Source organism: Carassius auratus, chromosome 1 (assembly GCF_003368295.1).
Source record: "Carassius auratus strain Wakin chromosome 1, ASM336829v1, whole genome shotgun sequence".
NCBI classification, from domain to species: domain Eukaryota; kingdom Metazoa; phylum Chordata; class Actinopteri; order Cypriniformes; family Cyprinidae; genus Carassius; species Carassius auratus.
The window spans coordinates 12,974,151-12,997,549 of NC_039243.1; the positions used below are offsets into that span (position 1 = coordinate 12,974,151).

The 23,399-nt window shown below is 39.1% G+C and overlaps 3 protein-coding genes across 8 annotated transcripts in view; 2 read left to right on the forward strand and 1 right to left on the reverse strand.

Moving 5' to 3' along the window:
• The window catches only part of LOC113067895 (B-cell CLL/lymphoma 9 protein-like), a 99,024-nt gene extending 96,476 nt beyond the window's left edge, over nucleotides 1-2,548 (forward strand). For all 3 annotated transcript variants that reach the window (XM_026240493.1, XM_026240577.1, XM_026240411.1), the window contains exon 11: nucleotides 46-2,548. In XM_026240493.1, the coding sequence (XP_026096278.1) occupies nucleotides 46-1,151 (1,106 nt within the window). In that variant the 3' untranslated portion in view covers nucleotides 1,152-2,548. The remainder of the gene's footprint in view (nucleotides 1-45) is intronic.
• A 1,804-nt stretch (nucleotides 2,549-4,352) lies between these two features.
• On the reverse strand, nucleotides 4,353-13,229 carry LOC113068252 (gap junction alpha-5 protein-like). 3 transcript variants are annotated; one of them, XM_026241033.1, is made up of 2 exons: nucleotides 12,361-13,229; nucleotides 4,353-5,537 (listed from the first exon to the last, which is right to left on the reverse strand). In XM_026241033.1, the coding sequence occupies exon 2, from the start codon at nucleotides 5,519-5,521 to the stop codon at nucleotides 4,406-4,408; it is 1,116 nt and encodes a 371-aa protein (XP_026096818.1). In that variant the 5' UTR covers nucleotides 5,522-5,537; nucleotides 12,361-13,229; the 3' UTR covers nucleotides 4,353-4,405. The 3 variants fall into 3 exon arrangements, with proteins under 3 accessions (XP_026096818.1, XP_026096737.1, XP_026096889.1); XM_026240952.1 differs by lacking the exon at nucleotides 12,361-13,229 and adding an exon at nucleotides 10,918-11,013; XM_026241104.1 differs by lacking the exon at nucleotides 12,361-13,229 and adding an exon at nucleotides 9,925-9,942.
• A 6,267-nt stretch (nucleotides 13,230-19,496) lies between these two features.
• On the forward strand, nucleotides 19,497-23,374 carry LOC113068894 (gap junction alpha-8 protein-like). Of its 2 annotated transcripts, none has more exons than XM_026241929.1 (2): nucleotides 19,497-19,618; nucleotides 20,017-23,374. In XM_026241929.1, the coding sequence occupies exon 2, from the start codon at nucleotides 20,032-20,034 to the stop codon at nucleotides 21,208-21,210; it is 1,179 nt and encodes a 392-aa protein (XP_026097714.1). In that variant the 5' UTR covers nucleotides 19,497-19,618; nucleotides 20,017-20,031; the 3' UTR covers nucleotides 21,211-23,374. The 2 variants fall into 2 exon arrangements, with proteins under 2 accessions (XP_026097714.1, XP_026097636.1); XM_026241851.1 differs by having other exon boundaries at nucleotides 19,522-19,650.
• The last annotated feature ends 25 nt before the right edge of the window (nucleotides 23,375-23,399 follow it).

Here is a 23,399-nt window from a genome sequence, read left to right on the forward strand (position 1 = left end):
CGAGGCCTTTTCCACTAAATCAAAATCTTTTTGTTCTCTTTAAAGGTATGGGTGTGAACCATCACCCAGGTCATCCTCGAATGATGACGCCCAACTCTTCTGGCCCCATGTCTTCCCTCAGCCCAATGGGGATGAACACTATGGGTTCCCAGCCACTTTCCCATGGCATGCCAAACCAGATGCCCTCGCCCAATCCTATGGGCCCTAATATGCCTCCTCACTCTGGGCCTATGGGTCCAGGCATGATGGCTCATGGTATGATGATGAACCCAGTCTCTCAAGACCCTGGCATGGGCAACCAGATGATGTCACAAGGGCGTATGGTTCTTCCTCACCGAGGACAGGGCTTCCCTCCAGGACAGTCACCTCCACAGCAGGTTCCCTTTCCTCACAATGGTCCTGGGCACCAGGGTGGCTTCCCTCATGGGATGGGTTTCCAGGGAGAAGGGGGCCCACTGGGCAGGATGGGCAATATGCCTCATGGACCTGGTGGTGAGCCAGTTATGTGTAAACCTAACACTCCAGGAGGCCAGGAGTTTAATAACATGCCGGGTGTCTTCAATGACTCGGATTTACATGAGGTCATGCGACCAGGTGCGTCAGGTATCCCCGAGTTTGACCTCTCTCGAATTATCCCTTCTGAGAAGCCAAGCCAGACTCTGTCTTACTTCCCTCGTGGTGGAGATGCCCCTGGTGGGAAGCCACCACACCCGTCTGGCTTTCCCCACATGCAGGGGATGATGGGTGAGGGCAATCCAAGGATGGGCCTCCCCATGCAGGGAATGGGTGGTCCTCCTGGCCCTGGACATATGGGACCACAGGACATGCCCATGGGTAATCCAGGCCACAACCCCATGAGACCCCCAGGTTTCATGGGTCAGGGTATGATGGGGCCACAGCACAGGATGTTGTCTCCTGGCCAGCAGCCAGGAATGATGGGAGGCCCTGGAATGATGCAAGGAAAGGAAAGGCCAATGTACAACCACCCTGGCCCTGTGGGCTCTCCTAACATGATGATGTCACTACAAGGGATGAGCGGTCCTCAGCAGACTATGATGATGCCCTCTCAGATGAGGCCTCGAGGAATGGCAGCAGATATGGGCATGGGTTTTAACCCTGGCCCAGGGAACCCTGGGAATATAATGTTTTGAGCCTCCACTACAGTTATGAACAGTCAGGAAACTGTCCCACCTGTGAAATAAAAACCTTCGTAATGAAAGACAAAAAGACTCTGTGTTATTAAGCAGATATATGTGGAAACCGGGACATTTTCTGTGCACATACACACCCTGACACCTGGTTAGAATAAGGGATGTGTTCACAGGGAATCTTCTCATTTAACAATTGAAGGTGTGAGAAGCTAATTGCGCTTTCCTCAAAGTTGGGCTCAGGTCCGGCACTGTTTGGAAAATACTTTTTTCTTGGGAATGTATATGGAATTTACAAGACCGACTCATGACGAGGATATTTGTTTGACATTGTGGACGAGGTGCCACATATGAAGTCTACAGCAAACCAAGTATGAACGATTTAGGGGTTTCATTGTACTTTTATACATCGGTGGAAACCAAGAAAGATTGTTGGAAAAAGAAAGTCCAAGAACTCAAAGAACAGACATGAAAGTGGAAAAGTCGAGGAACGTTTTGTCCCAAGGTGCACCGTCTTGGCTATATGTTTACATCTCATCGCATCACTTCCCTCCAAACAGGAAATGCTCTTTGTATGTGTGTACTGTACTTGTGTTGTTAAAGGGATTCTACCAGTGATTTCTATAGTTTTTTTTTTCATCTTCATTTGTATAGGGGGGATTGAGGTGGTTGTTTGTGGACAGTAGGTGACACAACCACCACCACAAAATACTGGGTACTGTGGGGCGTACAGAATATTTTAAATTTAATTTTCTTTGCTACTCCAGTGTATAATAAAACCAAACTAAGACCTCATACAGATCATAGTATTATTAAAAAAAAAAAGCACAAACAAGAATTAACTGTAAAAAATAGTGTTTTCTTTTCTCCTTTTTTATTGTAGAGAAAAACACTTTTTGACCGTCAGTAGGAGCAGTAATCAGATGTATGCAGTGTGATCTCCTGTTCCTGTTTTAGAAACTCTGTAAGCTGGTCTGGGTACAGGTGAGGGTGACTCTGGAGGGGCATTTTTGAACCCCATGAACCAGCACTCAGTTCTGCAGTGACGCTCAGGCTATTGTCTGTATATCCTGGACTGCAGTCAGGCTGTAGCCGTTTGCCACCACTGCGGAATACATTGAAAAGATTTTTTTTTAATTGCTTGGCTGTGTACAGCTGTAAAGTGCAGTGCTGACAACATCTGAGCTACTGGAGGGTGGGCTTTCTTTTTTTTTTTTTTTTTTGTAGAAAACAAATGACTATTAAAAAAGAAAAAAGCTTATAGGTTGTCCCTTTTGTCCCTGCCCCTCCTGTGTTGATGCTTGTCATGTGTAACTCCATTGAATTTGGTACTGAACCACTTCCAAAGGCTGGGCTGTGGTGTTGGACTACAAATAAAATATATTGTTTGGTATAAAGAGTCTCAATGCCTTTGTGTGTATCTCATGGCTATTAATGGTCTTCTTCTACCCCCTAGTGGTAGTTATTTTATTGCATGCCAGTTGCACAAAGCCATCAAGACAATTTGGGATCTGTTATTATTTGCATTTGATGATATTTCCTTTAGGATTGAGTTGGGGGTGTAACATTTAATCCAGTTTAGGGGTGGTGCAGCAAGTGTTTAAAGATATAATTTGGTGCTAGAATGTTGTAATGTCAATTCCACAAGATTATGCATTTTACCTTTGCATAAAACCATCAGGTAAATCCCAAATATATGATTACTTTGGATTTATTCATTCATTTAAAATGTATTTGATGCTAATTATTTGCTCATTTGTATACGTGGAGAATTCATGCTTGACTGACCATGGCTTGACTTGCGTGGAAGCAGACCAGTCCTACTCCATCCTGTTTCTTTTAGCAAGATCTTTCAAAATGTAGTCTGTGTTTGCTGTGGTGCAATAATGATCCAGCACATGTTGCTCTTACTGCTGGAGGAGAGTCCTCTCCATAGCAGGGCTAATTTTAGCTGAGGTTAGCTGAGATTTAGCAGCTGCTGCAAGGAGACTGGTTCACTTATTTGGTCCCTATTTATCCACAAGCACAAAATGCAAGGCACTTCAGTGTCATGACAACAACACATGAGCTATTAGCTTACACTGAACATTCTGATGAGTGCAAGTTTTCTCTACTGACTATCATGGTGTTCAAGTGGAGGGTGATTGCGCCATCTAGTGGTAGCGGTGACATGATTTGTTAGATGTAATGTGGTTGGGTAGGGTTTTGTGTGTGGATGTCTTGTTCTGATGGATTTGCTATTACTACAAAACTGTTACATGTAAAAAGAACTGACCCAAGTTTGTTCTACTAAAGTCACTGTATGCTGACATTTGTGGTCAGATCTTCACTGCAGTATATGTTAACTAAGAAATAAGTTTTCTGGTAGCCAGTGTGGATATTTCAAATCACCAAAACAAACACGCCCCAACCCCAAAACGGTCTTGCCCCAACTTTGATAGCTCCGGCCCACACATATGTACACAACCCAAAGCAATGATTATGACACACAAGCATAATCAAGCAAAAGCCAGCATATATTAATTCTGTGAAACAAAGCAAAACCAACAATACTCACCTATCGAGAAGAAACAAAGCAACCTTGGGATCCGATCGCAGGCCTTCTGCTCCTTGAGTTCTCTCAAAGCTGATCCAATGTTTACACGTTCTTCTACTTGCCTTATCGTAAGCCTTTTTTTTTTTTCCTCAGATGATTTCCTCTTTTGTTTTTATCTGCTATATCTATCTTTCTGTCATCTCTCAAAAAAATACATAACCCAGCTTAAAGAACAAACATCTGTTTTTACAATTATAGGAATACAAAAATTAACGCAAAAGTAAAAAAAACCCAGATCACCCTTTCACGTTGTTGTTTTTTCTCTCTCAGGGCTCAAAAGGTTTGCTTGATTTTTGACAATGCAGTCAGTTTCCAATGCATTAGTCAAAATGCAAAGTGACGAAAGGTATTTCGGAGATGGAGGAAGTTTATAAATTCTGATGAAAAATTATGAAGATTTCTTTAGAATAACATGCACCATTTAAGTGTTCATTGTAGGACCAGGAACAAGTATAAAAGAAATTCCATTTTAATTTCATGTTGACTTTTTCAAAGCTGAATGACTCTTTATGCATCGCTCACATTACTCATTTTTGCAAACACGTGAACCAATATTCTGGCTTAGTCAATCAGAAAGGAATGAAATAAATGTTGGGTCAAGTGCAAAATCTTGTAAAAGTTTTATGGCTAGGGACCCTTTTTCAGATGTGATTGGTCAGTGCTATACTGCAAGGTCGTCCGGTCTCATGCGGCTGCTGGTCCCGCTGCTCTTGCTAAACCTTCTCTTGTCCCCAACAGATTCAATGCTAAGAAAAGGCGGTGAGGTACATGAGTTGGAAATATCTGTAGGTGTATGCGAGAAGCTCAAGAAGTTGACCCCTAGGAAGTCTTGACCTCGATGGCATTCGGTGACCATGTTCGCAGAGTTTTGTTGGTGCACCAGTCGGTCATGAAAGGGTGGGCAGGATGGGTGTATAAGTGAGTGTGCATGTGTCTGTATGGTAGGGGAAGACTGTGGTGATGTCAGGCACTGATTGAAGTCAGGAGGTGGAGTGCGGGCTCGGTTTGGTGAGACTGCAGCCACAGTGGATGGTGTATTCAGTCGCTGTTTGGAAGCCTTATATCTTTGCAAACTACCCTTAAACTGCTTCCACAACAAATGATACAGTTCCACGACGTTGAGCAACAGCGACACAGCTGCTACCACTAACATAAACACAATAAACACATTCTTCTCCGTAGGTCTCGAGATGTAGCAGTTGACCAGATGTGGACACGGTGAGGCCTTACACACGTAGAGCGCATTGAGGAAGACTCCATAGATCAGGTACTGGACTATAATGAAGATCACTTCCATTACAGAGCGGATGAGGATGCTTAATACGTATGTTTGTAGCAAAGCACCCTTCAATTGCAACTTCCCACCTCCGCCTTCATCCTGCTTCCCACAGTGCTTGTCTCCCTCTGGGTACATTTCTCCATCTCTGTCTGTTTGTGCTCCTCCTTCCTGCTCTTTCCTCCTCTTCTCCTCTCTGCGGACACTATGCATCACGTGTGCCATGTAGATGAGAGAAGGTGTGGACACGAACACAATCTGGAGCACCCAGAAGCGGATATGCGCAATGGGAAAGGCTCGGTCATAACAAACGTTCTCACAACCGGGCTGCTCCGTGTCGCAGGTGAAGTCTTCCTGCTCGTCGCCCCACGAGGACTCGGCAGCCGTGCCCAGGACCAGGATCCGGAAGATGAAAAGAATCGTAAGCCACACCTTTCCCACCGAAGTGGAATGTTCCTGGACTTCTTCTAGAAAGTTCCCCAGCAGAGTCCAGTCAGCCATGACTAGTCAAAAGAGCCTGAGGAAGAAAAAAAAAACTGTGAATGAAGGGAAAACTTATCCTTTACTAAATGACTTTCATACTGTAACAGTTCAAGTCTTTTGCTGTACATACTTGTGCTAAACCTTAGTACTAAAAGAGGGAAAGTGTCATTGAGGTCTATTTTGAGGCGCTGCGTACTGTAATACTATTGCACCACATTGCGTACACAATGTAATTACAGAAGAGTCAAGTTTTAAATAGTAAAACTTATAGAGACTCTTTGGTCATCTCTTAGCGAGATGCTAACGGTCTAATCAGATTCAATTATCTATGTTAAACTAAGCTAAAAGTGCTACCGCCAGACCCAGAGATTGGCTGAATGGATATGAAAATGTTTAAAGGCCCCAATATACTTCAAACAAAATTGAAGAACCAATATGACGTCATTTCGAACAAAATCAGGCCGAAACAAAGTTCGTTTTGGCAGTTCCAAACAGCTCACCAAAGCAAACTTTCTGGGGGAAAGTCTCCTAAACACAATTTAGTTTTCATTGGTCCGTGGCGGTTATGCAATCTGGGTGTGTTCTGAAACTCTGCAATATTTTTTCCCCGCTTTGATTCTCATTCAACGGAGGGCAAGCAAGAGAGAACAATATCTCCGGCTTAGTCCCTAGCAACATGAATACACTGGAGTGTCGAATAGCTGAGTTGGCACAAATATATCTGCACCTGTAAGATCACTCACGGAGAGACTTTAAAGATTCAGAGAAAGCATTTAATTCCTAGAAAGAAACTGCAAGAAGCTTGGTGTCGACGCCCGGAGTTATGCAAAAGGTGACATAGAGAATCATCCGAGACAAGTTTTCCAAAACCATGAAAAGAAATGAAAGGAAAGAGTAGAGATAAGATAGCAAGTAGCTGTTTCAAATAAATGTTACATCATACTGCTGCTGCTGTTGTTGTTCAATAAGCAAATTTAAAGGGTATACAATAAGTGAATACAATATGCATGAAATAGCATTTCACCCCCCCTTTAAGTTTTCAGACTATAAGATATTAACACTTCCCATAAAGGATTGATTATGGAATGGTTCTTTTGTATTGCAAACATGATACTTGACTCTGAACTGCTGCTAATCACTATTCTTTTGTCTATAATATTCTGACCATTGGTGCCCGTCTCACTCCTAGATTGCCTAAACTTCATGATTTCGTTGTTGTGTTTTGGGGATATGCACAAGCGTCGCGAGTTATGTATACATGAATCTACACCCCCCTCCAGCAGTGCCTGGAAAACTTATTTTTGGCCCCAAACGAAGAATGAAAACTAACTTCGTTTTAAGTATACCGGGGCCTTAAATCTAGAGGAGTTGAAAATTAGCCTATTTTTTTTTTTTTTTGACATTCTGAAATTGTAACTACATTTAAGTGTCTCATGCATTGTGCTTGTACACCTTCACAATTTTACATTATGACTTCTAGGCTGCATTTAGCATACTACCCTCACTATTTCTGCCGTGCTTAGATAAGGGGAAATTATACTAGTAGTATGCAAGTATGCTATTTCAAACTCTGGCCTAGATAGCATAGTCATATACTGCACTGTATTCTCATGCTATTATAAAACAAGAACAAAGATGTCAAACATGCAGCGACTGTATATTTGTTTGTGTTGTGTTTGTGTGTGTAGATTTCGGTTCTTCGATTCAAACTCTTCCCACACACTCAAGTGCTGGGAGTCTGGGAAAAGGAGACAGAAGAATTTGAGGAACCTGCTAAAAATAAGCATAGGATATTTAGTGGCATTTTTCTTTTCTGGGTATTTGATGGCTGAACATTTCCTGTTATCACTTAAAAGGAAACATGAATATTTCCAGCAAGTACCATGTCCCATCAGTGAAGTTAATGAAGTATTTTGGCATCTTAATTACGTTACATGTGTTTAAAATAGTACAACATGGTACTTAATTATATTTGAGTTGTTTTTAATGACTTCAGCACACACCATTTAAAAATAGCACAATTAATTCTACAATCCACTGCTAAAGCTTGTCAAATTTGAATGTCGTGGGAAATGTTCCAATGTCCTTTAGGGGCAGGGTGTGCTGGATAAAGTGTTTCATTTTTTTACTTTTTGACTTGAATTTTGTTGGTAATTGTGTACCAGTCACACAGCGTCATGAACTTTGTTGGTTTCTCTTTCTTTCGCTCTGGATTAACAGAGTTTAGCGTCAGAGTCTCAGTCCTCAAGGGGGTTCATGGGAAGAGGGAACCCAGAATACTCTCACCGCTTTAACATGAGATCTTGGGTAAGACTGTGAGTTTAAGGGTCAGTTTGTCTGTGGGAAGTATTGAAAAATATTTGGATGTAAATTTAACTGCAGAAACACACTGTGTAAACAGACCTTATTCGGATACACCCTGCCAGAAGTTCATCAGTCTGAACCTTGATGCCCCTCCAAAATTATTTTAACAATACGTTTTGATTCCGTTAATGACTAACTGACTGTTCATTATTCTTCACATAGTTAGTTTTATTTATATCAAATAGTTTGCAACCGTATATAATATTTATATGAATATTTTCTATATATTTTGTATAGACAATGACTGTGTCTCACTCCCCTCCCCTTTAAGGAAACAATCTTAAACAATATAATTTCCCTCTTACAAGACACTTGAAAAAAATCTGCCTGTGCTCAAGATTCTGGGTCCAAAGAGGTTATTGGCAGATTTGAAAGACTGTGCTGTGGGTTCAGACTCTCTATACCACCCGTTGTGTCACAGAAAGTAAGTTTAAGAGTTTTAGGTGAGAATGTAGTTGTGTAGACTTAAAATAAGTAGTTTCTTAAAAAAGATAGCGACCAGGTGCTCAAAAGCCATTCATCACTCATGGCCTTATTCTATGTTGAATAAGGTCATGTCACATAAATGGCCTAAAGGCGAATCACAACCATGCTGATAAATTAGCAATATTGCATGACTATATAATATTATGTTATAATGTGACAGTACAGTGTCTTGTTTTAGCATGGGAAAGGTGCTGTACATACTTTAACCATGTGATATGTAGCTTGCCAATTATCCTAATGAGTTAGTTTAAACTTAATGGTGGTGTAATTTAAAGTAAGTAAAATAACTGATGATTTGTCCATATCAGCCTAACTGAAGCTAATGTAAACCAAACATTTTTGTTGTTGTTGTTGTTGCAGGGATGTTTTAGATCATAGGTCAGCAGACATAAACAGTCTAACTGTAAGTGAACATTTCTCAGCGCTATTTCTGTGTCAGTGAAATTTTCAGGAGGACAGTGTCAAGACCTACTCCCTTCTACACCTGTTTACCCGAGGTAAGGAGAACAATGTGGGAGTTTTTTTTGCAGCAGGGGCATCTGGAGATAGATAGGGACTGCTAAACAGACTTTACAAACAGCCTTCAAAAAGAGAACCACGCTCCTCCGTTTGTCTCTGTTTGTCCTGTCTGTGTTTGTTTGAGTCAGCACTATGGCAGACGGCACAATAAAGAAATGTTACGGGTCCCGTGGGGTGTGGAACACATGGACCATTACTAAAAGAATGTGTGGAATGGAACCTGAGTTATCAGGAGAAACAAAAGGGACAAGCAATTTTAGTGGCTTTCCTCAGTCGCAGCTCATCAGTGCCTTTATTAACATTTCTCTGTCATGTTAGGAGTATAAAAATCATTTCTCTGCAATGTCCTTCTCAAATAGACCATTTAGTTCAATTTCATTTTATATATATAATATATATATATATATTTACATTTATTCATTTAGCAGATGCTTTTATCCAAAGCGACTTACAGATGAAGACAGTGGAAGCAATCAAAAACAACAAAAAGAGCAATGATATATAAGAGCTATAACAAGTCTCAGTTAGGTTAACAGTGCACGGAGCATGGGATTTTAAATAATATAATAAATAAAAAGAAAACCGATAGAATAATAAAAAAATAATAGAGCAAGCTAGTGTTAGAGGTCTTTACACATACACACACACACAATTGCATAATAAATGAAAAGAAAATAGAATACAAAAAGATTAGAAAGGTAGTTTTTTTTAAAGAATATATATATATACAATATATATATAATATAATATATATTTGTTCCCATTGGATAAAAACAGTCCTGTAACGTTACTCTTTTTGTATTTGTTTGCGATAAATACTTCAAATATTGTTTCCTGTATTTTACTCTTATGTTATAAAACACATTTCATCATAACTCTGCTATAATAATCAGCATGTGTAAAATACACTTTAAAATACCTTTATTAAGCCCTTATGTTTTCTGTCTATAACTTAACCGTTTGAATCAAACTTTGTGTTCAAACTGTAACCATCAGCGTTACAAGTTATCATCATATTCCTTTGTAACACACACATTTCCCTAAATACATACCTATTTACAATGTCGGAGCATACCTGTCAAGTTTTGAATTTGAAAATAAGGGAAATTTTCCGGCGCCCACCGCAAGCAGTCCCACCACCCCAACAAAGCTCCAGTATCCCTTACATTTTAAGACAGGTGTTATAGCCCAAATGAAAACACAAAAGGGTATATATGAAGAGCATTTTTTTAAAGGCTTATTTGCATATTTTCTGTTAATTTAACATTGCTTGTCTTTACATTTACATTTTATTTTCATTCCACACATTCTTTTCATTTCATATTGCTTTTCTTTTACAGTTTTTCTTTTTATTTCACATAACTTTTCTTTTACTCTTTTAGTGAGTTGTTGTACAAATTTGTTGCAGACTTTGCATTCTTTAAAAAAGTAAATCGCTGTCCCATTTATCCTGGTATTTACACATGGGTTTTGGTTCTTTGGCAGGTGTGCCTTCACTCTCTATCGTAGCATTCATCATCCGTCTCGGTTTTTTCTTTTGTTTTTGTTGTTTTTCCCGCGTTATAACTCATGTCACCTGACCTCACACACCCCTCGCGACAGGCTACTACAGGTGGCAGTTATCGCGAGACTAGTGACAGAGCTCAGATTGGGAATGTTTTTATTATTATTATTTTATTAATAACGCAGGTTAAAATAATAATAAAAAAAAAAATACGGGAGATTTACGGGAAAATACTAATTCGGGAGGACGGCGGGAAAGAAGGGTAAAATACGTGAATTTCCCGGCCAAAACGGGATACTTGACAGGTATGTGTCGGAGTCGTCTTTGTGTAAGTTATCACATTCTGAAGTACTTTTCCATTTGCATTTAGATCGTTGGCCGGAATGATAACAGACCAACCGTTGCTCTGCTCAGTGAACTCTCGAAAAACTCATCTCGATTAACTCGATTTAGCTAAAACGATTTATTTTATCACAAACAAGCTGTTTGACTCCAAACACATAAGAAACGTGAGCGTACATGATTTGACATGGATATTTACCTTCTTTTATCTCACTTTTGTGAACCCACACCTGAGTTATCAGGAGAAACTCAGAGGTCAAACAAGGCTTTCCTCAGTTACAGCTCACTGTCTGGAGTGAACGCAGGCATCACTATGACAACCTCTTGCGCGTTCACTCCCCCTATTGGCCGAAGCTGCTTTGTTTCAAATCAGTATTTAATGCTGAATGACAAAAAAACACATTGGTGTACAAATTTGACCTTTTTTTTTTCGGTGTCATAAAATATAATATATATATATATATAAAAAATCAAAAACCGGACATCACCAATGTGATTACACATGGGCGTGGCATGGGCGAAAAGCCTGATAGTTACATGGATGTAGAATTCAGAGTCAGTAGCCTATAATACAAACAGAGATTCTATATTACTAATATTCGGTAAAATAGACTTTTTAAATTTTGATTCTTACACTGATTCTTTTGCATGATTGGCTTCTCCAAACAAAATAAGAAATATCGGTCTGCTTTTATACCCCTGAACAGATGGACATGTTTTGTTCACAGTCAAGAAATCAGAAGATGATCTGTGGGAGCTTTTCCAGAAGAGTGGGTGTGTATGTACAAGAGTGTGATCAGCAGTTTAATGCCGCTGACAGCGTGACTGAAATAACTTGACATCATGAAACTAAGAACAGCAGAAGGAGCAACAAGGCTAAGCTTCAGAGATTGAGTTTGGCCATAAGATACTCCTTCACAAGTCTCTGTTCAAGGCTCCCTTTGTGTGTGTGTGTCTATGTATTCAAAGATAATCTCCTGGGAACCGTCATAACTGTCTCTTCATCAGGTTTTTCCAATTAGTTCACAACATGTAAAATGATTAGACAGACCTAATACTGATTCACAGCCAAATTCTGCAAGGTTAGATTAAATTAGATCAGTGTAATACCTAAACTTCATGCTCAAAATATTCCTCAACTTCTCAGACTCTGATTAATGTCAGGAAGCCATCCCTATTAACATAGATATTTGAGTTATGTGACATTTCAAGTAATTTTATTTCTTTTATTATGACATTTATATTTATATTTTTAAATTATATATTACATTTAACTGTTTGTAAATTGAATTATAATATAATATAATATAATTATTTATATATTATACTTTTTTTGCAAGAAATGTTCAGCTGTCATACAGTCATCTTACAGGTGATTGCAGATTGCGACAAGGAAACACACAAAAAAACTCTCAACAATGCAGATTAATTTTTGATATTTTCTATATTTTTGGCCACGACTGTATATGTCCATTTAAGGTGTCCAACTATGTCCTCCCTAGATGCGTTTCTAGGGAATGGATGTATACACACACACACACACACACACACGTTTATATGTACCTACACGTATTAGAAATGTAAGGGATATTTAAGGCATTTCGATTCTCCACAAACTGTATGTTTATAATTGTTTCCATACCTTTAATAGTTGTGAATCAACATGTGTCTGTTGAAGATCCGACAGGTGTGTGTTTGTCTCTGTCAACTGATGGGTAAAGAATTGGCTGTTTTGTGATGATGCTCAACAGACTCTTGATTGCTCTGCCTCTTCACCTGCGAACACGGTCTCTTCTGCTGTTAGGATGTGCGATTAGTTGTCAGAACTACTTGGTGGACCGACAGTCACCAAGCCTCAGAGACCTCCAGACTTCAGCAGAAGCTTCACCTTGATATATGTTTCTGTGATCAACGATCCTGATGGAACGATCTGGAATAGAGTCAGACTGGTGATGCTTTCTTATTACTGGGGATGTTGAAGAGCCGAAAGAGGTATGTTAAAACCTCAGTGAGAAAAAGTCAGTTTTTTTTTTCTATTGTATCTTCCTGACTGGGCCAAGATGTGGACACAACGCTGTTTGCAGACAGATTGATTCTTGTTCACTCTCTTCAGTATATTCCACAGACGGATGTTGAAAACTGACTCTCTATTATGTCGGTTGACGAAATGTAAGCTGTCTCCTTCAATGATAAAGCTCAAAATAGATGGATGCCTCGCTGTGGTTGTTCAGCAGTCTCAGTGTTTGAGAAAGAGAAGATGAATGTCTTTATAGATGCTCACCTCTGTTGTTTCCACCAAGAATGACTCTTCTGATATGTCTAGTGTAAAATAATCCAATCAATTCAGTCTTCTCTTTAGATGAGTCCTAGTCCTTTCAGTGTCAGGGACAGATTACAGACTTGCTGATAATAAGAAACAGCTGCTAGCAGGCCGACCACTGTCATGTACGATCTGGACGTGCCCTCATACTCAGAGGACATGTTAAGAAATACCAACAGAGCCGTACCACCTCCTTTCCCTCCCTTTCCTTTGCCACCTCCTTCTCCTCTTCTTTCCTATCTCCTCTCACAATATCTGACTGCCACTCTATTTTAGTTGGAGGAATATCTCCTCATCAGGAAGGAAAGAGAGTTTGTATTGAGCAGTTATGGAGATTTGACCAAGGCTTGTGGTCTCCTGGTAATTTTTTGGAGTTCTAAGGTTCATACGATGCAACATTCTTTTTTTTTTTTTTAAATGTGCGTCTGACTCAATAAAATCACCGATAGGTCGATATTACTGATCTGTAAGAGTAGTATCTTGAGGCAACAATTTTTTTTAAAGGTTCAGAACTCTTAAAATGTAAAATGAATGAGAAAGAGTTCATAAAAAAATTCACTGTGACTTAATTTGCATTTCCAAAGACCCCAAGGTTAAAGGTTCAGTTTTTTCCAAAATACCAAACATACATTAAAACATCTGGGATTGGTAAGATTTTGACATATTTTTGAAAGAAGTCTCTTATGCTCAACAAGACTGCATTAATTTGATCAACAATAAAACAACAAAATGTTGTAAAATATTATTTTAATTTAAAACGGCTGTTTTCTATTTGGATATTTTCAAATTTAATAGCAAAGGTACATTCTGAGCAGATTCACATCCTTCAGAAATAATTCTAAAATTATGATTTTCTGCTCAAGAAACTACTATTATTATTATTATTATCAATATTGAAAACAGTTGTGCTGCTTAATATTTAGCTTTTTTCAGAATTCTTTGATGAATAGAAAATGTAAAAGAACACCATTTAATTGAAAAAGAAACACAAAGGTCACTTTTGATCAGTTTAATGCATCCTCCTTGTAAAATAAAAGTAAGTGAAAACATAAGTTGAGTCAGGGAATCAACATTTTGCATAGGAATCGTTTGAACTTTAAACTGAAATTTTGTTTATAATCAGTTTATTCTTCAGTTTAATCAAGATTATGAAAGCCATTAAATATCAATGTGACACTTCAATGTCTGCCAAGCTATTAAAAGCGCCTTGGGCTTTTCTAAAGGAACAAGAGGGATTTACAATGCAGTTTCCTATTGCCTTCCTCACAACCTTTTAAAAAGTAAGATACCACACTACCAACTTGACAACAAATATCTCTTTTATAATCCTAAACTTTTATATGAGTGATGCAGGCACATGATGCATTCTCAGACATGGCATTGGCAATGGGACATTGAAGAGACCCACCATGTGACCGGACTAGCTTTGGGCGATGATTGTTCAGTTAAATCATTCAGAGTTTGCTTTCCTTTTTTTCTATTTCTGACACCAGTTGCAAGATTGTGATCTTTGATCAAACATGCATTTTGAAATCTAATCACAATATGAACAACAATAATAATGTGGCTTGCCTTAACAAACACAACTAATGATACAAACTGATGTTGCTTCTGTTCCTTTAATGTGTCTCCAGAGCAGCTCTGGGTGCAGGAACCACTAAAGGTAAAGTGTGACTGTGGCACTTGAGGTTGTCATCAACAGCACTGTGACTAACAGCATTCTCTCATCAGCCCTGGTCATACGGACTGTGATAAAATGCCTTTCTCTTCATTTAGCTCGGCCAAAGGACTGTGTGAAGAGAACTAACTCTGTGCCCAAACCACACCACACACCACATATAAGCCAAGGTCACAATTAGTTCTCCTCAGCTCTGCTCACATCTAATATATCCATTGAATTTAATAAGATAATGCCACTTTAAAGTGATAGTCACATCAATTGTATTTCAACCATCATTTATTTTACCCAGAATTCATTGCGAGGACTGTTGTAAGTGAGTGACCTGCCCTGACCCCTCACATTTTAGACACCTAGACAGTGTTAATCCACCTGATGATCTCGTGTGAAAAGACAAACTTTTCCTTTATTTATTGCTTTTGTCCCTCATTTTGACCTTTATTGTCATCCTAACAGCCGAGTGGATTATTACGGGAAAGGCCTCGGCAAACATTCTCTAAAGCCAAAGAAAACACTGGGACTGTTCAAAGTGATATCGCTGTTGTTTTTTAAAGAGACGGAAAAAAGCAGAACAACCTCTTGGTGTCTGTCTCCATCTCCTCTTGTGTTCTGGTGTCAAAGTTTCTTTTCACATTCACCCTTTGGAAACAATTGGAGAAAAGACGGCAGCTTTCACACTCAGCAAAAATCTTTACCGAAAAATTCCTATTGATCACAATGGTTATGCTGATACCGGCTTAGACCCTTTCCGATCTGACATTTAAAGAGGAAAATAATAATAATAATAACAAATCGCCATTTTGAATGAATGAATGAATGAAGGTTTATTTGGTTACAAAACTTAAGACAAAATGTAAGTACAGCAACTACAATACAAACAAACAGGGTAACCGAAAAGGTGTAGGCTGAAACCGATGGCTTATTACGCCTACCCTATTTACAAAACAACATCTACCCATCAGAAATTAAGCATAAACAATATATGTGCATAAACATATACATATACACACATATACATACATACATACACATATATATATATACACACACACACACATATATATATATATATATATATATAAATATATATACACACACATATATACACACTGTATATATACCCATACACTGTACATACATACTGTATATAATGCTTGTTTGTTACTTGTTGTTTCAATTTATGCACAACAATTATACATAAACTTTTCTTAGACAATTTTTCTTAGACATCCATGTATTTGTCAAAAATGTATTAATAATAAATGGAATTACTCCTCTTAAGATCATTGGTGAGACCACTCCAGTTTTTATATAATAGTTATTCACAGTGACCACAAAGAGTATGTAGACACTATAGTTTATTATGGTGTTTGCAATGTTAAAATGTTCTTGTATAGTCTAAAACATTCTGTGATTTAAAAAAAAAAAAGTCTAATTTTTCCTTAACTAAATCAGTATCTTGTAAATTTTGAACTCAATTAACACTGAGTGGTTTTAGTTGATGAGTATGATTGATTGTCAAGATGAATCTTCCTCTTTTTAACCTCCTTTTCAGGGCCACAGGACTCCAGTCTTCTTGTGACTTGTGACCACTCTGCGTTCCATCTTTCTATTGTATTGCTATGGGCCTATCTTTCTTCTTGCTGTACTCAAACCAACAGGAAGTCTCATATCCATATCCTTTGATCACATTTTCTCCAGCCAATTTAGTATTGTAGGTGATGCATTAAAGGCCATGGACAGCTGGGACTCTTGGTCACGGTGTTGTTACATAGTTGTTTGTCACCATGAAGGAAATTAACTATTTTAAACCCTAAATGCTATGTATGTGGACATTTTGTTTGTCTGTTTTTTCGGGTCATTCCAGCTCTTGGAGGAAAACATTTAGCCACACTAATGGGTATTTAGCCCTTTGTCAGAAAGGCGAATCCAGAATCCAAGAAAGACTGGACACTGTCCCATCAAAGGTTTAAGATTAGATTTCCAGGGGAAGCTGAAAGTTTGTTAATTACAACAAAAGGTCATCCAAACACAGTAGTTTAGAAGTTAGCTGAGAGCGTTCTCCATTGTATTCAAAGCGGTTGTGCAACTCTAAAAAGTGGCATACAGAGATATATTTGGGGTAGTTTAATAATCTCATTCACAGTCTCTCTGCACTGCAAGTCATACAGTGAAGCTTCATTCACTCTTTAGTCTCCCACATGGAATGGAAGTGAACTGAATCAGGTAAATCCTCCTTATTGTAGCTGGTATCTCTGGCATGCACAAAGAACAGAGAAGAGAGAGACCCACATTGGATCCATCAAATGGCTGGCGCTAGAATAGAGATTAATGGGGATTAACATGGAAGAACAAGAGTATGGGCACATTGATTGAGTTCTATGTGAGTCTGGAGCAATATTTAGAGACTAAATCTACTTTTTACAGATTTAAGAGAGAGAGAGAGCGGTACAGTCTGTTAGTATTGCTCACAAAGGCATCAAGTGACCCCTTGTGGTATGTAAAATCAGTAAGAATACTTCATAGATCTTCTGGAAAGACTGGACGTTATAAAATTGTGGATGATAGTCTCCAGAATGGGATGCTAGTGTACTAGTTTTCCCAACAGGATTATAAACTAACTTAACTAGCAAAAACTCCAATCATCAATTAACCATCATGTAAACCATTTGGTTGACCAGCTAGCCCAACCCTAGCAAGTATAAACCACCTTAGACCAGAGTTTCAGCAAGGGATGTTTGATATAAATATTAAACTGTCCTTGCAAATGCTACTGTTTATTTAGTAGTACACAAATCCCAAGTAAGATTAAGTCCCAGTTATTCTAAGTAAAGCTACAATGTTTCACTAAAATTGCAAAAACAACTCAGTTTTTGTGCACATCGGACGTGTCACCCCTACCCTTTTCCCCTGCTAATGGCTAATGCTACCTGTATGCTAATGCTAGCCACTGTATCCTATGTAGATTTATGTCTGTCAGCTAAATCGTCCCTCAGGAGCAGGAATCGTGGCGCAACAGCATGTAGGCAGATCGGTGTAAGATAACTTTGTTTGAGGGATGGTCCTATGCTTAGCCATAGCCTGGGGCCTGCTTCATTTGCACAATCTGGGATCATGCCTCAGTGCGCACGTTTAATGGACACAGCGGACTTCATCATGACATCATGCCTTTGTTTGAAATCCCAACACCCATTCACCAGTCTGCTGCTGGCTTAGGCTGCCAGTGCCGGCAATATCAACAAGTAGCACCTTTAAATGAAGGCTTCAGGTACAAGCTAACATGAGGACTGTTTGCTTCAACTTTTAGCATACTCTAATGCAGATGGTGTTGAGATATTTGTGTAGGAAAAATAGTTACAGTGGCCTTCCAGGACAGGTTTCGATTCACCTGTCAAAAGGTTTCGATTCACCTGTCTAAGACCATCTTAAGTTTTAGCTGATTTAAGCTGGTCTAAATGGTTGACCAACAAGTCTCCCAGTCTGATAAGTGCCTGACAACCCCCCTCCCCCTCAAAATCCAGCAAAAACAAAGTTTGGAAACAAATTTGAATGCCCCTGTTATACACACACAAAGTATTCATTGTTTTTGGGACTTCACTGGCAGTCCAGTTATTATTATTTTTCTGTTAAAATGATAGTAGAGGGATATTTATTTCCTGCTCTTGTATTTAATTCTATCTATAGTTAATGCAACAGAGTTATTGGGATTATCATGTAAGTCTTAGTCTATTATTGCTATTAAATGTTTTAACACTAATCTTGTGATGCATTCCAGAGGTGTTATAGTGTTTAATATAAAGAAGATATGCAATTGCACTGCCTCCACCCACCAAAAAAATCACAAAACCACCCACTGAACATCATTCTTCAGTATCAACCAATGGTAACACTTAGTCCATGATGGTCATTTCTAAAGCACATTCCAGTTGGATGAAAAGTGGTCCACACAGTCTAAAGCATTATCCAGAGAGGGGTTAATGGTTGAGGTTTCGACTAATTAGACTTGACTCTCTTGGCTTTATGTTGCTATAAAAGCATATGTAAAATTTGGCATGTGGTATTTAAATGTAAATTTAAATGTTATGTATTATATTTTATATATCCAAATGTATTTTTACTTTTCATGACTAGCATTGTAATGTATGATCAAAATTTCAGTGCATTGGTTTAGTGATAACATGGTGTTTTATAGCCATGTCCTGATGCATTATTGTCACATGAAGAAAAAAACAAGACGTTTGCCATGACTGAGTTTGATTACAAAATGTTATTATCCATTTATGATAAAACAACAAAATAAACATATTTTCTTGATTGGGATTTAAGTTTAAAAAAAGTGAAGCTAGCCTTCAAAAATAGAACAGATCTATCATTATGATGTGACCACCTTCTCTGATGCTTGTAGCATAGCATTAGCTTATGTCTATAAAAATGGACATGTGAAAAAATGTATGTATAAAGCCCACCTAACCACTTCCTTTGAGTCAAGGAACCAATGCTTCTGAGAAATGTAACCACATTTTATAATAGCTGACAGATACTTATAACGATACTGCTAATTCAAGTAACCTAAGTGACAGTGTAGAGAATCTAAATAGGTCTTGTATGCTCCGAATCATGCGCCATGTCAAGTGTACACTTTTAAAATGGCCCTTTTCCCAGTGCCAGTGTCACATATGTTCCCGTTTGTGTTTGTGAATCCTATTGTACTACGCGTCACTGCATGCGTCGCCCTCTGAATAAAGGCTGTCTGGCTCCCAGCTTAAATATTGCAGCAAACTAAAAACCAACCATCAAACTGGATTCATTCACTTCTGCTCACTCGGGCGACAAGGATTGGAGGCCATAGGTGGGAACCAGAGAGCAAAAAGTTCACTTCACACCACAGTGTGCCAAGGGAAGGTGAACACAAATACTCTGGAGCTCTTACTGTGGCAAGTTGCCCATTTTAAGCACTTTGCCTGTTGCTGTTTGTTCTATATAGAGTACTTTTGGCATAGACCTATGCATTTGATTCAGTTGTAGAGATTAATGGGGTCCTTTTTTCTTTTTTTAAGAGTCGGATGTGAAATTTGAGAGTTTTGAGACTTTTTAGACAGGGTGAAAAAATCTCATATGTGATTGCTTGGATTGGTTATCTTTCTAACTCTAGATGGTTATCTTTTAGAACTAAAGCTGCAATTCCGATCCTTTCAACATTGTTTGGGACAGTCTACATCAAGTTTATTCATACATTTTCAATACTAAAAACATTTTGCATATCTGCCTGCTTTTAAACCTGTCTTTTGTTTGCTCCGCAGTGCTGACAGTCAACCATGGGTGACTGGAGTTTTTTGGGCAACATCCTCGAGGAAGTAAATGAGCATTCGACGGTAATCGGTAGGGTGTGGCTCACGGTCCTCTTCATCTTCCGAATCCTCATCTTAGGCACGGCTGCGGAGTTCGTGTGGGGCGACGAGCAATCGGATTACGTGTGCAACACGCAGCAGCCGGGTTGTGAGAACGTTTGCTACGACGAGGCCTTCCCCATCTCGCACATTCGCCTGTGGGTGCTCCAGATCATCTTTGTTTCCACGCCATCTTTGGTGTACGTGGGCCATGCTGTCCACCATGTACACATGGAAGAGAAACGCAAGGAACGGGAGGAGGCTGAGCTTAACAGGCAGCAAGAGTTGAATGAGGAGAGGCTGCCGATTGCACCCGATCAGGGAAGTGTCCGTACGGCCAAGGAGACGAGCACAAAGGGCAGCAAGAAGTTCCGTCTAGAGGGCACACTCTTGAGGACCTATATCTGCCATATTATCTTCAAGACTCTCTTTGAGGTAGGCTTTGTGGTGGGCCAGTACTACTTGTATGGCTTCCGAATCCTGCCGCTCTACAAGTGCAGCCGCTGGCCGTGCCCAAACACGGTTGACTGCTTTGTCTCGAGACCTACCGAGAAAACCGTGTTCATCATCTTCATGTTAGCCGTGGCCTGCGTCTCGCTTTTCCTCAACTTTGTGGAAATCAGCCATTTGGGCCTGAAAAAGATCCACTTTGTGTTCCGTAAACCCACGCGGTCGCAGGTTGAGGGACCAGGGGCGGCCGAGAAGGCCTTGCCTTCCATAGCGTCCTCCTCCATCCAAAAAGCCAAAGGCTATAAGATGCTGGAGGAGGACAAAGCCACGTCGCACTTCTTCCCTCTGACTGAGGTAGGGGGAATGGGGACTGGGCGGCTGCCGGCTTCGTACGAGCCATTTGAGAAGAAAACAGACAAGGCGACCACACCTAATAAAGACGTGTCTAAGGTGTATGATGAAACGCTGCCCTCCTACGCCCAGATGACAGTGATAGGACCAAGTGCAGCGGCAGGAGTTGTACGCAGGGATGAAGACGAGGATGAGTTGGCCATCGAAGCAGATGTGGAAGCCAGCGAGACGATAGAAGACACGCGACCGCTCAGCAGCCTGAGCAAGGCCAGCAGTCGGGCAAGGTCAGATGACTTGACGGTATAAATAACATAGAACTGGATTAAAAGTGCAGCAGTGTCATTTGTAGTTTTGGGGAAAGTGTAGAAAGAAAAAAACAAGAGAGAAAGAAAGAGGTGGCTTTCAACAACTGTTGCGACACTGATAATACCAGCTTTTTATTTTGAGGAAGAAACCGATTTTAAAAACATAATGCGGTGCAATTTTCATGTGGAAACTTGAGAGCTTGATTTTTATTTTATTTTCATTTTTTATGCAGCAGTATTTTCTTACTGTTTTTATCAAACAGTTAACAAACCAGAGTTATAGATCTACAGCAGCTAGATCTATGTACGGAGGAGGGATTTAGAAAAATATGTGCTGTTTTTTTTTTGTTTGTTTTTTTAATAACATTTTCTATCCAGAATTTTACTCGAAGGTGGGATTCTGATATTTACATTTTCGGACTAGCCATTAGCTGAATGTTGTATGTGATATTTTGTTATTATTCTGATAAGAAAACTATCAGGGCTTCATCCTTTTCACCTCAATAAGTTCAACCATACATGATGAGAAACACTCAATCAAGCTTCTTGATTTGTATGTGAAAGGTACTGTGATGGATATGTGTATGTGGGAGGTGAAACAAATGCTGATAGTTGCACAGTCGTTCATCATGGCATAGTAGTAAAATATAAAGTATTCAAAGAAATGACCACCGCTGATTTACGTTAAACATAATAACTTGTTTATGGTCTCACTGATTTACATTAAGAGTCTCTTGATTTTTAGGTTAGAGTGTTTTAATTACATTAGCCAAAGAACAGATCGTAGGCCACATTCTTTCTAGTCTCTGCGCATACAGCCATGATGATGATGATAAAGATCACGCCCAATCAGCACAAAGTATTGTCCGGCAAGAGACAATAAAACAACATTACATGACATGTCACCACAGACAGTCTGACATCCTTGATGTGGTTGGAAACAACATTTTAATACTTTGGCCCTTTGTGACATTTCATTAAAAAAGGCTAATTCAAAATATTTTAAAGGGCAGAAAGATTTCGCCTCTTTTACTGACTTGTTTTTACATTTTTAACTATGCATTATTTAAATTCAAATTTAGTATGAAATAATCAGTGATGTACGAGTATCAGTTTTCGGTTGTTTATTTGATTTTATTATTTATTTTAATTTATTACTTCTGACCAACTAAACTGTCCCTTTGTTTCGAACACCTTTCACATGTCCAAACACATAATTTACTGAAATGTATAAAAACGATTCATTTCATGTCAAATGATGGTTTATGATAACTGGTATGTCAAATACCCTGCCAACAGTCTCATATTAGTTTGGACTGAATGTAAAACTGCTGAAGTAAACACAAACTTTCCCAGAACCTAAAGAATCGAATGAAACTAGAATTGAAAGGCTAATTTTCTGTACTATATGTGATATGTGGATAATATTATTTAATGGCAAAAATCTTCTTGGGCAGACTGCATGGGGTGATGCAATATTAGACCCAGACATAAATGGCACAAAGACATGAAGTAGGTCAAACAAACTAAAACACATGCAGAACTAAAACAAACCCACACAAGCAGAGGAACGGTCATCATTTTGCCCCCCTAGTTACTGTACTAATGTGAAGGATGGCATTGTCTGTTCACAAAGCTGATGCTTAACAGCAGTTAAAAAAGTGTTTATCTCCTCTGTTGTGTTTTTCTGATAAACAGTTCTTCACGGTGTCTATTCTGAGAACTGGTTGGTGGAAACAACAATAAAACACTGAGGGTTGTTAAGATAAGAGCATGGGATTACTTCATAGAAAAGCTTGCTTTCATGATCTCTGAAATGCAAAATGAAACAGCAGCTATGACACATGTTACCACAGTTTGTAGCAGAGGAATAAATGAATCGTTCTAGAGCAGACAGCGATCAGCCTGTTTACCGAATCACGAAAGCACACATTAGATCTCGGGTTGATGAGAGCAAATCTAATCAATAGTTCTTAGCCGTGAGTTTCAATGGCAAACTGTACTTAAAAAAAGTAACTGTTTAAAGGCCTTCTGCCATTCTTTCCCCACATCATTTATCATTTCCTAACTTGTTTTTACTAACTTGTAGTCCTTTATTGCACCTATACAGAAATGATTGTCAGTTGAAACCTGTGGATATAGCCAATAAAAGGTCATGTGTGGTCAACAAGGCTGTCTGATAGTATTTAT